Source organism: Motacilla alba, chromosome 8 (assembly GCF_015832195.1).
Source record: "Motacilla alba alba isolate MOTALB_02 chromosome 8, Motacilla_alba_V1.0_pri, whole genome shotgun sequence".
NCBI lineage: Eukaryota > Metazoa > Chordata > Aves > Passeriformes > Motacillidae > Motacilla > Motacilla alba.
Window position 1 is genome coordinate 23,070,855 of NC_052023.1, and position 14,665 is coordinate 23,085,519.

Sequence of the window (14,665 nt, forward strand, 5' to 3'; positions counted from 1 at the left end):
TTATTTACCGTGCCATTCTTATGTTACCGACATCATGATTAAGAAGACTGCATGTCACCACCTCTTTTGTGCATTAAACATTGCACTGTATCACTGAATGAGTTAAAGTGATTGATCCATACCTTTTAGGAAAGATGGAGTAATCCCAGCAAAGGCAACAAGCCACTCTTCTGAGTACTAATACTATAAATGAACATAAACACATTATAAAACTATCAAACATCTCTGTTAATGACTTACAGAAATCCATTACTTAAGCAGTGAACTAATACTACTACAAAAAAAGCACATCTTATTAGATACATGGTAATAATGCCTTTATGGTTCAAATTCACCCAAATCCCCAAATAAAACTAGCAAATATTAGCCTTGTTTCGCATCATCTTCTAGTTCACAGTCAAAAGGCTTTAGCCAGTAACACATCTGTAGGTTTTGTTTCAAGTCTCAAAATAAGTCAGGAATAGTTCTTGAATCTGTTGAACCCCCACACTACACAAGGAGCCCAAGTCTCTCATTCCTCCAGTGAAGATGCTGGGGCACTTTTAGCAAGTTCTTCATGGCATTTCAGCGGCAAACACATCATGTAACATCTTCAGGTGAATTAAAGGGAAATAAGGAGAGGAAACGCAATTATTGCAGTAGTCTTAGATCTGAGGTTTAGTGTACTTTGTGCATTTTGAAAAAGTTTCAGACTTTTTAAGAAAAAAAGCTTGGAAGAAGATCCTAACCATGCAGAAGATAAGTTGAGATTTTTGTTGCTTCAGGCCCAAAGACTTTCAAGAGAAAATCTTTGACGTTGCCAAGCTTTCACTGCTCTGATTCACCTGCCTTCCAAATCTACATACCCCGTTTCTGCTGGGTTTGTGTGGCATCCTCTCCTAAACTCCTGCATTTTGCCAGCCCCAGTGTCTGTCTCCTGATGAGGAGAGCTCCTCTCTCTGCCCGTGAATTTCTCACCGTACCAAATTTACCTGCCTCCCCAACTCACTTGTGGCAACTGCTAATTCCTTCCCGAGCTGCCATCACCTGCAGCACACCCAGATGGTTCTGTCAGAGCCTATCTGGGGACAGCACAGGCTCTACCCATACCACAGTGCTGGGAGAGGAGGTCCAGAGGCAATCTGGCTTCAGCAGGAGCCCTTCCAAGCTCCTTCTGACTCGTGGTGCAGACAGCGAGAGATGGCTCTGCCCGTGGCTGCGTGCCCTGAGGAGCCGAGCTGAGGCTGGTTTGTCACAACTGTGCACCCAGCTGCAAGAATTTGAGTTCCTGGAGGGGAGGGAGGGGAGCTATTTCTGTAACATGCCATGGCAATCACCACTGATGCATACAGCACGCTGTCCAAGGAGACAGGAAATTTACTGGGGGACGGTTATTCACACTAAATCCTGCCCTCTCTGCGCACCGTGTGACGCTTTCCCTAGTGCAAAGCGAAGCTGGAGGGCGTGGGCATGCAGGGGAGGTGTCCTCCCAGGCTCGGGGGGCTCCCGCCCGGGGCTGCTCCCAGCCCGGTCAGACACAGGGGCTCCTGCAGGCCCTTGGTGGCCAGGCTTGTGGCAGGGGCATGAGCCAGGGGCATGAGCCAGGGGCACAGATCCACAGGCGCAGGTCGGCTGGGTGCCTCCAGGCACGCAAGGGCAGCCTATTCACACAGAAAACAGTCAGGAACGGAGCTGAAAGACCGGGCAAGCCGCGGTGACAGCAGGCAGTGCTGACCAGCAGCCTGCTCCCGCCTAACCGGCCTTTTTTAGCTCATCTCCCTGCTCTCTCCTTTTTCCACGCTCATTCTTCCTCCCATTTGCATCTGCCTTTCTTTTCCTCGAAGGAAAAACACACTCCTGAATACTTTTCCCATTGGTTCCAATTTTGCTACACCTATGCCCGCATTTGTTGTTCCTGATCCCATTATCTAGGTCATCTAAGCTTTATACTACATGTTGACAGATTAGCCAAGTTCCATTGGTATTGTGAGATTTCAGTCCCACAAAGACCCCCTCCAATTATCAGTGAATTTCATTGCCTCTCACCTAACTCCCCTGTGAAATCCAGCTAAGCTCAGGGCACTGTCTGTACACAAAGTTGGTATTTCTGAGCCCATTACCGAGGTCATCTCACTATTACATAGTAGTATTATTATGGCTATCTAGGTGCTTTTATGGCTGTCTAGGCTTTGAGAGATTCCCTTTCCTGAAAGGTCCCCCTTACAATTATTGGCATTTCTCATGTAATTCCCCCTTAGCCACCTGTGCAATCTGACCACACCCCACTGCAGCACACACCTTTGCTCCACTCATTTCTGCTGTCACATCTTCTCACACCTCTCCACACCTTTCATTTTCCTTTCTGCTAAATCTGTCTATCCTTCCAACTGCTTATCCCACTTACCCTTTCATTCTGGCTTCAAGTCTGAAGATGGATACACAGAGAAAAATGAGATGATTCATGGAATGTAAGATCTGACTTTCCCTTGGATAGGGTTGGAACTATAAGGCTTTTTGCATATATTTATCCTCCAGCAAATGAAAAAGAAACCTTATAATTAATTTGTATTGTTAGTTTCCCCCCCTTCAAGCCCAGGGGAAACAGTGTCAGTATAGGCTCCTTCCTTTCTTTTGCCCATCAGATTTTTGCCTCTGTTAACAGGAAAACAGTCATCCATAAGAACTCTCTCCAGCAGATGTCAGTTCCTACTTCTGATTATGAGAATTTTGCAATGAAAACAAGCAGAGAAAAGGGAATGATGAAGCAGGACTCTTCAGTGTCAGGAAGATGAAAAGTTTCTCTTCCATTTCTGGTGGTGCAACAGCTGAGCTCCCATTAGTTTAGCTCATGCACTCGGGATTCATGTCTCTGCTCTGTTAATCACGTCATCTCTGACTGGGAAAGCAGAAAGGCACACAGGAGCTGCTTTTTGTGATCGTGACAAAATTCTCCAGTGCAATAAATTACACAGAAAAGGGTGAATAACACATACTTTTAAACTAAAGTTGGCAAAGATTCATTAATATGGGTACAAATAACTACACTTTGATGTTTCAGGGTACTTGCATGTGGCTAATGCAGGTACACAGGGCAGAGCCAATTCCAAGAGGTGTCAGATAAACCCCCGTGGCCTCTATCACCTCTTGCTCTGACCTCCTCGCATCACACACCCTTTGAGTCAATCCTGTTTCCCAGCTCTCCAATTCCCTGCAACACCAAAATACAATTGTGATCCATTTACACTGCAGAGCCACCTGTCAGAGCCAGGATCCATTAGGACTTGCTCTCACGTAGCAGAAATAAACAGCAGAGCTCCAGCAGGAACACCAGAGCTCTGCCATAAAATGAGGATTCTTGTAGGAATCTTTCAGCACGGTGCTGCTGTGCCCGGCCTTGTCCTGAGCCTTGTCCTGTCTCCTCCTTCTCAAATGGTTGGTTGTGGCCCAAGGCAGCCCAGAATCAAGAAGGGACCACCCTGGTCACCAAGAATTGCTGGCATCCATGCAGGGAGTACCTAAACAGACAAGGTACACAGACCAAATTCCTTCAACTTGTTTGAAATATGTACAGCTCTGCAAGTAAAGAAACAGCAACTCAATACCAGGGGAAAAAGTACAGCTCAGTGGAGCAAGAAAGAATCTTTGAATTCCTGAAGAGGGAATTGGGAAAATGGGCAAATAAAACACACTCTACTGTGATTGTTATATTCAAGTTAGCAGGAGTTGAAGGTGATTCAATTTTGAAGGCCAGGAATTTGCAGAGAGATATAGTTTTGATCACATTTAATTTTGGACACATTAAGCTCCCAAAAGCTTCTTTCCAAAGAACATTTGACTTATGATAATCAAGGATCCTACTTCCAAATTAGGCATCTAAAATTACTTTTTCAAAACCACAGCATTCATTATTAAGGCAGAGTCTATTAGTGATCAATTCACTATGTCAACTCAAATTCTAAAGAATATTCATTTATTCAAATGATTTCTTCAGAGTCAAAGCTGACACTTAAGCACTCAGTATTTACATATACCCTTAAGCAATTATTCTCTAATTATTTTTTAAATAACCATAGTAACCAAGCGTAATCATGAAACTCATATTTCAGGGCTGGCCCAGAGTGAGGACTCAGTATTGTAAACACTGTAAGTGATTCCAGTGCAAAGAGCATGGAGCCCGAGCAGCCAAAACAGATAAAATATAGAGGAAAGAATATAAACACAAAGCAGACTGATCAAGGAGTTATTCTTGTTTCTTTGAAAAAAAAAAATAGGTTAGTAAGCTAGGAATAAGCCAGAGAAGTGGGGGAAAAAAGGGGACATTGATGCTAAAAGCAAGTGAGAGAGAAAGTAAGGGAGGCAAGTGGGAGAAAAACAGATAAGGAAAGGAATTCTAGACTGGGAAAGTAGGAGAGAGAAGGAATTAGATAAAATGATCAGTTGCCACAGAGCAGAGAACATCCAGCCAGAGCCCAGGAAGGACACTCCAAGTCCAAAGGCTCCTGCTTTGCCTGCTTTTGCATAATCCACCCCTCATGTGTTGCAAAAGTTTACACGAGTGAGCAATAATCTAACCTCCCATGGAACACCTTTACATCAGTTCAGAATCTGTTTTCAAATCAATTTTTAACGCTATAAACTCCAAAACTAAATTTATCTCAAGCCAACTCCTCCACAGTGCTCAGTTCAAGTTTTGTAGGGGTATCCAACATTATTATTTTTCATATCTTAAGTGGTAGCAGGTTCTCATAATTATTAATTTTGTGATATAGTAACTGAAAAAGAAAAATATATATCACTAAACAATGTCATTTATGGTTGTGTAAAGTATGCCTAGGTCACTAATTTGTTATTTTCAAAGTCACCTCAAGATTGGCTTTTTGTTCCTTTTCAAATTTCCCTGCTGCTTTTCACAAGCAGGTCTGTGTGTTCTATATGCCCTACGCCTTGCTCTATGTTTGTTCTACATTCACTACGAGTGAATTTAGTTCAGATTTGTGTTTCACTCATGTGAATGCTTTCTGCTCTCTTTATAACCCCTCTGACTGGCTTTATCCAGCTCATAAGGCTGCATTCCTTCGCTGCCCAGGATCTGACCGTGCGTTAGCTCGGGTTAGCTCAGGTGTCCTTGTGTAACTGCACTTCTGAGGTTTCTGCCAATGAATAGCTCACTCCCCACAGGATAACTGCTTGTGATTACTTTGCATTAGTTTAAGGAAGATTCATAATGTTTAGTGCTCTGTTACACATCTTTACAAAGCTAAGCAAAAGGCAAAAGGAGGTTGGTCATGGCCCTTTTGTCACTACATAATCATCTTCCTATGTGCAATTTCCTATTGTTTGCCAGTTTAATATTATGAGTTTAGGTAAGATTTCAGCTGTTATTTCTGTTCCATGGACCAGGTTTACTCTAAAGAGCATCTGTATATCTGGCTTGATTGGATCTTTCTTCCCATTAATATCCATCTTTCCTTTCTTTTTATTATTCCATTAGGAGACAAATTAAATTTGTATGGCTTATGTTCCAAGCCCCTATGGCAGCGGGTTGGAACTATATGATCTTCAAGGTGTCTTCCAACCCCACCATTCTATGATTCTGTGATTCTCAGAAATCCAGATTAATAAAATCTGAGGCAGTCTCTCAGCATTCAAGGACTAAAATGCTTTATACTTTTATTAATGGAAGATTAAACTCCAAAAGTAGAGTTGATACATAAATCCTGAGTAAAGGAGTAAATATGCAAGCATATGCTCTTTAACTTACAGCAGTAAAAGTGTTTGTCACCTCCACACAGCTCAAATAGGAGTCAGATTAACAAAGAATAAGATGATCTGAAAACTGGGACTGAGTAAGCTTGTTTGGATTTTTCTGCCTGTGAAGTCCTACAAATTATGCTTCAGTCTTATCTGCAAGAGTATCCTCACAGCTACAATGATTAAAAATACTCATGAATGGGCCCTGGGAATTTGAAAGTTATTAAAACACAAAGAGGCTCATATCAAAATCCTCAGAAATAACTTTCTAGGAATCACAAGTCTGTAGGACATGGAAGAGGCACGGGGAAAAAGCAGGAAGGGATTCCACGAATTTTTCTCTAGAACTCAGGCCATAACTTGGACCATTCAGTAGCCTGTGTCACACCAAAGCATTTCCTGCTGAAATGCTTTCAAAGATTTTGAGTTTCTCATGATCCTTCCAGTGCCCTCAGAGCAGTTTCGTCATTTCCTTAATTAATGTTTTCACTTGGAGATTTCTCTGCAATTCTTTAACAGAACAGTACAATCATTGCAATTTTTTTGGCCTAAAAAATACCTTATAGGGAACATCTTAGAGTATTTTCCTTATAACACAGGCTTATTAATAATTTTCTGTACCCCCTTTCTAAATCTTACGGTGAAGAGTGTATAAGAGTAGGAAGAGAAGTTTGGAAGAAATATCTTGCAACTGTTTTATTAAACACAAACAGCAAACTGTGCTGAACCTTAGGGAATTTTATATTTTGGGGATTGATAAAGGGCAAATTCATGTTAGAAGATGGAGATAAAAACAAGAGCTGTTCAACAACAACTTACAAGAGCTGTTCAAAGAGTGATTTTTATTTGCCTTCCAGGATGATAAGGATTCATCATAAAAATTTTCCACTTTTGTTGGAGTAGATGGGGGAAAACCAGCCCCAAATGAGCCAAAGCTAAACATGGAAAAAGGAGTGAGAAGAACTCAAGGGAAAAAAACAAAACAACAACAAAAAAACCACCACCAAAAAATGTGTTTGTTTTGACTCTATTACATTTCTTTCAAATCAAAGTTCTTCTGTCTAAGCCTCAAAAAAGCTGGTCTCTCAAAGTTGCTGAAATTCCCTGCCTGATTTCTGATGGAAGCTCAGACAAAACCAAAGCACTCCTAGGGAATGTTACAATTCCAAGGATGCAGTGTTTTCCAGCAGAAAGACAATTTTTCCAGAACCTGTAAGCATTTTAAATACCAATACCAGTGTTGATTCAATTACTTAAGGTTAACATTTCAGTCAACACTTTTAAATATTATATAAATTAATTTTCCTGCTATTCCCATAGGATAGCAGGAAAATCCCTTTGAGGATTTGAAATTAAAAATTAAATTCTGCTTATGTTAAAAAGTGTACCAGAATTCTATTTAAAAAAACTTAGAAGAAGACAAACAAAGAAACTTCCCTGCTAAGATTACTGCCTATTTAAAATCCTGTGGGTTGTTGCTTTTTATTCCTTAGTGCTGGAAAATGGAAATGGCCACTCATCAGAAGGTCCAGCAGGGAAGCATTGGCTGTATATACACTGGCTTATAGATGCAATGGTAAAGGTTTTATACAGAACCCCTAATAATGACCAGAAAAATCTCTCCAGCTCCAGTAAGCTTTGTGCCTATTCCTGCTTTTATTGAGATTACAGTTTTGCCTTCTTTCCTCTCAGGTGGTTGTTTGGTTTTTTTAATGTACTGCCTTTTTCTTTATATTTCTTTATGTTTGAGAGAATATTTGTGTGTTTGCTCTTGTCTGAATACTGGGAGTTTTATTATGCCTTAAAGGAGTATAAATAAAGCTATTAAAAGAACATGTATATTTCTCTTCCCAAATCTCAAGGTGAAATTTATTTTCAAAATAGGTTTGTCCTTCATTTCTACTATTGTTTGAATATGCTGATTTTATGCAGATCTAAAGTTCAGCACTTTCTAGCACTTTGAGTTCATAATACAAGAAAAAAAATGCATTTATAGGTGACTGAAAATGGTGAGCTCAGATTTCGCTCCATAGGAAAAGAGTATGGGAAAGCCACGGCTCCAATGTACTTGGCAAAAGACAAGTGAATGGGTTGCAGAATAGAAAATGAGAATGGATGAGAAAATAAAGCTTTTTTTTTTTTTTTTTTCCCAGAGATTACCTGAGAACATCAGGTTATGAAAACAAACCATTCGAATAACCTATTTTCCACTGTTCTGGAACAGTCATGCTTCTCTGACAAGCAAGAAAAAATTGCTTAACTTCCACAGAAGTTTAGTGGCATTAAATACAGGCGTAGCCAATAATACAGTGTGACAAGACACCATATTATGCTGAATATAAACTGGCCTCCGTTTGCACAGATGGAGCAGCAAAAGGCGCCTTTGGCTGGCAGAGCTGTCGTTAACCCTGCGGGCTGGGATGTCCCAGCTGGACACGCCCCACTGCAGAGATTGCTGAGCCGGGCTGAGCAAGGAGACACTCACTCCTTGCACACACTCACCTCTCCTTCCTCACTGTTGCCTGTCACCGCAAAGGGATTAAAAGCACATGCTCCAAACATCAAATGGATTTTTTTCAACCTTAATGTCATCTGACATGTGGATCAGGCGTGTTTGAGTGTGCAAAGCCATGTGCTGCTGCTTGGCCGCAACAGTCAGGATGAAAATGGTATCCTGGGCTGCCCTTGGGAATTGCTTCGTCAGACTCCTGATGCTATCCCAGAAGCCCCACATCTCCAAACCAACGTTTAGTCAGTACCTCTTAGTTCAGTTCATCTGATTAGACACCTTCAAATCTTTAGAACTGTCTCATTAGACTGGTCAATAAATATGGAAAGTAGCATTGCTTACTCATTATTAGTAATTTAGTACAAATTCCCAGGCCTTTCTGAAATTATTTCTGTATTTTCTCTTGTTTCTCTCTTTTTTACTCCATAGATTTCTTCTCTGACCCTTTTCCTTAATTCCTGATGTTTTGTTTGTGCTTCATCATTTCACACCAAAATTGAATCCCTTACAAGTCACCTGTTAGGAATATTCTTGCATATGGTCTCAGACATAGAAAAGCAGAGATACAAGAGCTGTTCCAAGAGTGATTTTTATTTGCCATCATATCTACGTGAAGTAGAAGCATTTGTTCTAATTGAAATAATCAAATTATAAGTGCCTTATAAAATGGGTCATTCTTCTGTCTCCTAAACAGAATTTTTCCATGAGTCTGCCTGAGAGCTGGATCTTTCAGAAGTCAGCCATCACCTCAACATGAATTCATTTATGTAAAAGAGTATGTATTAATGCAAGGCACACCATGTCTACATTGAGGAAAGACAGTGGTCAGATGAAGGTGAAGACTCGAGATTTAAAGGCTGTCGTAGCTAGAAATGGGGGAAACTGTCCTTACAGTACAGAACCAGCTCACAGGCATAGATAGAAACACTTCTGGGTATTTGTGAGTTCTGCAAAGACTTCTAAAGCTAAGATGTAAATTGGGACACAGACTGAACCTCAAAGTCCTGAGTTTGGTGGTTTTCTGCATCTAGCGTTTTTGGTTGATTGGTTTTTGATGTAGTCAGACTGCAGGGACAGCAAAGTTTTCCAGCCTTTAAATCCACAGAGAAATGCACGAGATAAACAGCTGTCATTTTAAAAGGTGTTGCTGTATGTCTCTTCTTTGCCCTTCCCCTGAGAACACAGTGCCAGAGTGAAAAGCACTGCAGTCCTGGACTGCCAACCCAAGACATCAGCAGTGAAGCTTTCCCAAGCAAGGAAAAACCCAAGCAGGACACAGCCTCCTCTCCACACCCCTTCTTCAATTTGAGACCAGCCTGAGATCTCAGTTGAGCTGTTTCCAGCTATCAGGATAGCAAAATATTTGTAAAGTTAATTTTGGGCTCTCATGTTAGGATAGCATATAGAGTCTGACACCTCTTGAGAAAACTGAGTCACATCAAATCACTAGTCTCTGGCAGAAACTATATTTGAAACATATGCTGCTACCATAAAGTGCTGCTTTTATTTCAGGAGGAGACGAATCTGAAGCGGTCTGCACCGCACAAAGAACTACCAATATTGCCATATGCCCACTCTAAAGAACTGGTCTGGAAGCTGCCTTTAACTTGTGCAGGAAAAACTGCTTTCCATCTCCTAAAGGAGGTACAATAGCACCAACTGCTGCTAGCTCAACCGGTGACTTCTGGATCTTATTGCTCTAAATCAGGAGCAACTGCCTAGCACAAAAGCTCCTTTACCGCATGGATCAGCTGCAGCCCATCTTTGGCCCTGGCTGCCAAGGAAGCTCTTTCATCTCTATTCAGCTGAAACCTCCCCTGATCTGAGCAATAATACAGAAACCACGCTGAGGAGGGGGAGACCCAGAGTAGAAAACCTCTTCCTGGTTACAAAACAATAACCAAACCGCTCCCCCTGAAAAGTCAGCAGAGAAGAATTTCCTCCTTGCAATTAGACTATATTAAAGAACTGCTGTGCCATTCTTGTCCTTTGAAATGGCCTCTCCAGATGTTCTCTCTCTCCATCACGTATTTCCGTGTCTGTCCCGCCCCCTTTGCCTCGCTCAGCAGTCACACGCAAAGCAGAGATGCACGGAAGAACCAAAACCCGGCTCCAGGCTCTAACGAAAGGATGGTGGGAGCTGAGAGATTTTAGAAGCCACATTTAGCAACCGTTTTGAAAAACTTGGTTTGAACTCGTTTTCTAAACTTTCTGTTCTAACAGACTGTTTGGGAAAGGAGGAAATGTTTTACAGAGAAAAAAGGATTACACTTCTGTGCTCTATTCTTATCCAAAGAATCCTTCTTTCACACGTGATGTTACAACATCAATAAAATACAGCAGATTGCGTGGGCAGATTCTTTAATAATCTGAAGGTAAAAATAATGGAGCAATGACAACGTAACACATGCATGTGTAAAGAACCCTGGTGCTCAAATCTTATGGCTAATAATAGTCAACACTGGTAAGAGTTGAAGTGTTATTCATAATTTCTGGTTGCCTCTGAAGAGTAGCAGATATGAGGACCTTATCACTTTACCTCCGGTCAGAGGGAATTGGCCATTTTCTAAGCAGGATTGTCCTCTAATCTGTGCTACAATTTGATAATTATTTTGATTATTAGCTTGGCTGTTTACCTGCATTCTGATAACTACAGAATTCCAGAGCCCCAAAACTCTTTTGACTGCTGCTCTTGAACAATTAGAAATATGTAACAAAAGACTAGTGCAGAGGTCAGGGAGGAAATTTAAAAATATTATATACAAAGACATCAGACTGTTAATAAATGCAAATATATTGATGGCATCTGTAAAGGCTGGAAAGACAACACACCTGCTCTTCACCTCTAACATGTCTGCTTCAAGAACTAAGCAAATCATGGTAAGGTAGGAGCTCTAACCCAAAATCTAATGCCCCGAATCAAACCCAGTGTCCCAAGATAAAGTGTTCTTCAGCTGATAATGTGCTCGGGAGAGCCAGATAAGGGCCCTTCCATTTGCAATGTGCCACCATACAGGAATTTGTTTCATTTTAATCCACTGTGTTCCCCTATAAAGACTGTCTTAATCAAGTGAGCAAACTCTGGCCCTGGTTCAAAATCTTTCAGGGGCAAGACATTTTCAGCAATTGCTATTTTTAACACGTGTGAACCCACTCTACTAAATTTTCTTTTGGCATTGTCCAAATAAACCTGCCTGAGTATGTAAATGGTTCATATGTTCTGCTTTTTCCTTTTTTGGGCTACTTTGGATATCAAATGACATTCTTGTGACAGTTACAGCAGATTGTATTTTCTGGTACAGTAAAGCAAACTCTCAATTTTTTTCTGTACAGTAAAGCAAACCATTTTAAATAACACTGCATTTTAAGGCTAGAAGAGACTGAGATCCTCACCCAGCTTCCCACAGAATAAATCAGAGAATTTTATCCTGTGATTCCTATATCTAACTCATCTCTAAAACTCATTATTCCATTCACATCTTGAAAAATCTCAGTATTTAACAAGCAACATTCTTTTGACGTCAAGAAGTAAATTAGATATCAATTTATACCACAGATCATTGCAAGCAAGAATCCAACACCCTCATAATTATCAGACAGGGCATGGTACTGTAGTTGATTAAAACTAGGATTCTACCAGCATTGAAACAGTCCTTGGTGCCTTAACAGCAGCAAAAATCCTCATGAAAATGTTGAGTTTACTTTGAATGGTTCCTTTCATGTTAGGAATGGGGATGCTTCCCCTTGAATTCCCTCCCTAGACAGCCCTGGCAGAGGGATCTTTACTGTTAACCTTCTCTGCAACTGTGAAACAACAGGGTGAAAAAACAGATGCTTCCTGAAATTGGTAAACTGATAGGTAACAGAGCTCGACTACATTTCACTTAGCATACAAGGGAGAAATTGGAGCTTGCTAGACTTGATTAATCCAACATTCAATACTCAGTTCCAGTAATGAGAAACGCTGAAAACCTGGTTTCACTTGGCGAGGTAAATGCATCTCAGAGGTCTTTTTGCTGTTAGTGAAAAGAACCTTTACTGATGAGGAGCAATAACACTGAGAAGAGGATTGATTCTGTGAGACAAACCACAGTGAGACTAGGTCGGTGAAACTTCAAAAACCTCTGAGATTTGGCAGGAAAAAATAAGCTGTCTGAAGGTTCCTAAGACACTTGAAACTGTCTGGATAACATAATTTTGCCTTGCATCTCACTGACCCTAACCATCAAAGCCACTTTTGCTCCTGTCTCAGTCAATATCTTCAGCTGGAGGGGAAGAAGGAACATACCCTAAATTAATCTAGGAAGATAACAGGCAGTGGCTTCTGACTACCAGCCTTCATGTTTCATTAAAAAAATCTGATTACCCTGTTAACCTGCCAGAGACAAACAGAAATCTCTCAGAATAACTTGAAACTTAAAAATACCTTCTCAAACTGACATAATTAATTCACCAGTGGTCAGAGGATCAAGGAAGAAAACTGAGAGGCAAATTGGCTATCTCAATAATAGCAGGGAAAAAAACATAGCTAACACTTGAAGAAAGGCAGTGACAATTTTTTCCACAAAAAAAAAAAAAACAAAAAAAACCCCAAAAAACCAAAAACTAAAACCAAGCCAAAAACTCACACAAAAAAAACACTAAACAAAACAAACCAGTTATGGGTACAGGCTTGTGTTTAAGGTACATTACAAAAAGTAACTTTCTCCCTCTGGATCTGTAAAAGATAGCAAGCAACTCTTGTTCTTTGCTGCATAAGCTGAGATAGGTGTGAATAAAGCCATGCTGCTAATTGGCAGGGGAAACAATCAGCAAATAAACCTGATTGTTAATATTTACATAGCAAAATCATCCTGGCCATTATTAGAAGATTACTCAGAACAACATTTAAATACCACCACCTTCTTCTGATTACAAACTGACTGATTAAACCGAGGAGGCAAATGAAACTCATTGCTTTCCTCTGCCAGGCACCTCATCCTCATGGCCACACAGGGAAAATTTACCTGGTTCTTGTTCAAAGATGGGGGCGGCAGCTGCAGGGCCGGCATGGTGTGAGGGGATGAACCGCAGCTCCGGGGGAGAGGCGTCCTGAGGCACCTGGGCAGGGGCGGTTCCTGAGACCCCTGAAAGGGGGTGATTTCTGAGACCCCTGAAAGGGGGTGATTTCTGAGGCACCTGAGGCTCCTGAGGCACCTGGGGCAGGGCGATTCCTGAGGCACCTGAGGCAGAGGTGATTCCTGAGGCACCTGGGGCAGTTCTTGAGGCTCCTGAGGCACCTGAGAGGGGGGTAGTTCCTGAGGCACCTCAGGGTCCTGAGGCACCTGAGGATCCTGAGGCACCTGGGGCAGGGGCAGTTCTTGAGGCTCCTGAGGCACCTGAGGCAGAGGTGATTCCTGAGGCACCTGAGGATCCTGAGGCACCTGGGGCAGGGGCAGTTCCTGAGGCACCTGAGGATCCTGAGGCACCTGGGGCAGGGGCAGTTCTTGAGGCTCCTGAGGCAGGGGCAGTTCCTGACGTACCTGAGACACCTGAAGCAGGGGCGGTTCCTGAGGAACTTGAGGGTCCTGAGGCATCTGGGGCAAGGGCAGTTCCTGAGGGCCCTGAGGCACCTGAGGCAGGGGCGATTCCAGAGGTACCTGAGGTACCTGAGGCACCTAAGGCAGGGGCAGTTCCTGAGGGCCCTGAGGCACCTGAGGCACGGGCGATTCCAAAGGTACCTGAGGGTCCTGAGGCACCTGAGGCAGGGGCGGTTCCTGAGGCACTCGAGGAGCTTTCCCTGGAAAGCACGAATCTGTTGACATGGAAGCCATTGACACAAAGGAACATCAGCATGTGACTAACTTCAGACGCTTCTGTTTAAAGGCAGATGTGAGATTAACTGGGTCCTAATATTAGATGGCACGTTGTACATCTCTACCACATAAAGGAATGGTCAGTGGCCTTGAAACAATGTGAGATAGTAAGGAGACAATGCAGAGGATTTGTGGGCTCATGGAAAAGTCCAGGTCTATGGAGATCCCCGGGTTCAACCTCCTGTTAAAAGCAGGGCAACCGACCAGGTGAACCAGAGCCCACAAAGCCGAGTCTGGAGTACTTCCAGCAAGGAAAGAAGTTTCCAGTTTTCTGGGCAATCAGTTCCTATGGTTAATTGCCCTAATGAAGATTTTTTTTCCCCTTTTCTTCATTCCAGACAGAGATGCCCCTGAAGATGCTTGTCCCTGTCTACTCTTGTTCTGTCACTGGGCATCCTCACGAAGAAAGAACCCCTGTCTTCTCCTCAGCTACCTTTTAAGTACTTAAGGAAAACACAGCAGACCTCCCCTTACCCTTCAAAAATCCCACGTTAATTTCTCTCCCAGTGATGAAATGAGTGTCAAAACAGGAGAAACATCCTATATAAACAAATCAATCCAAAAAAATGGC

At 42.1% G+C, this 14,665-nt stretch overlaps 1 protein-coding gene across 1 annotated transcript; it reads right to left on the reverse strand.

The window, feature by feature from the left end:
- Positions 1–1,418: 1,418 nt before the first annotated feature.
- Positions 1,419–13,815, reverse strand: LOC119703999 (MAGE-like protein 2). Its single transcript, XM_038144564.1, has 2 exons — positions 13,246–13,815; positions 1,419–1,640 (listed from the first exon to the last, which is right to left on the reverse strand). The coding sequence occupies exons 1-2, from the start codon at positions 13,813–13,815 to the stop codon at positions 1,419–1,421; spliced, it is 792 nt and encodes a 263-aa protein (XP_038000492.1).
- Between the last annotated feature and the right edge of the window lie 850 nt (positions 13,816–14,665).

Bases quoted from the DNA above. Each gene is read 5' to 3' on its own strand.
- LOC119703999 (XM_038144564.1), bottom strand. From the start codon at position 13,815: ATGCCTCAGGACCCTCAAGTTCCTCAGGAACCGCCCCTGCTTCAGGTG. The intron at 1,641-13,245 runs GTAAATTTTCCC...CTGTGTGAATAG, and splicing joins CATCTTTGAACAAGAACCAG to GCTGCCCTTGCGTGCCTGGA.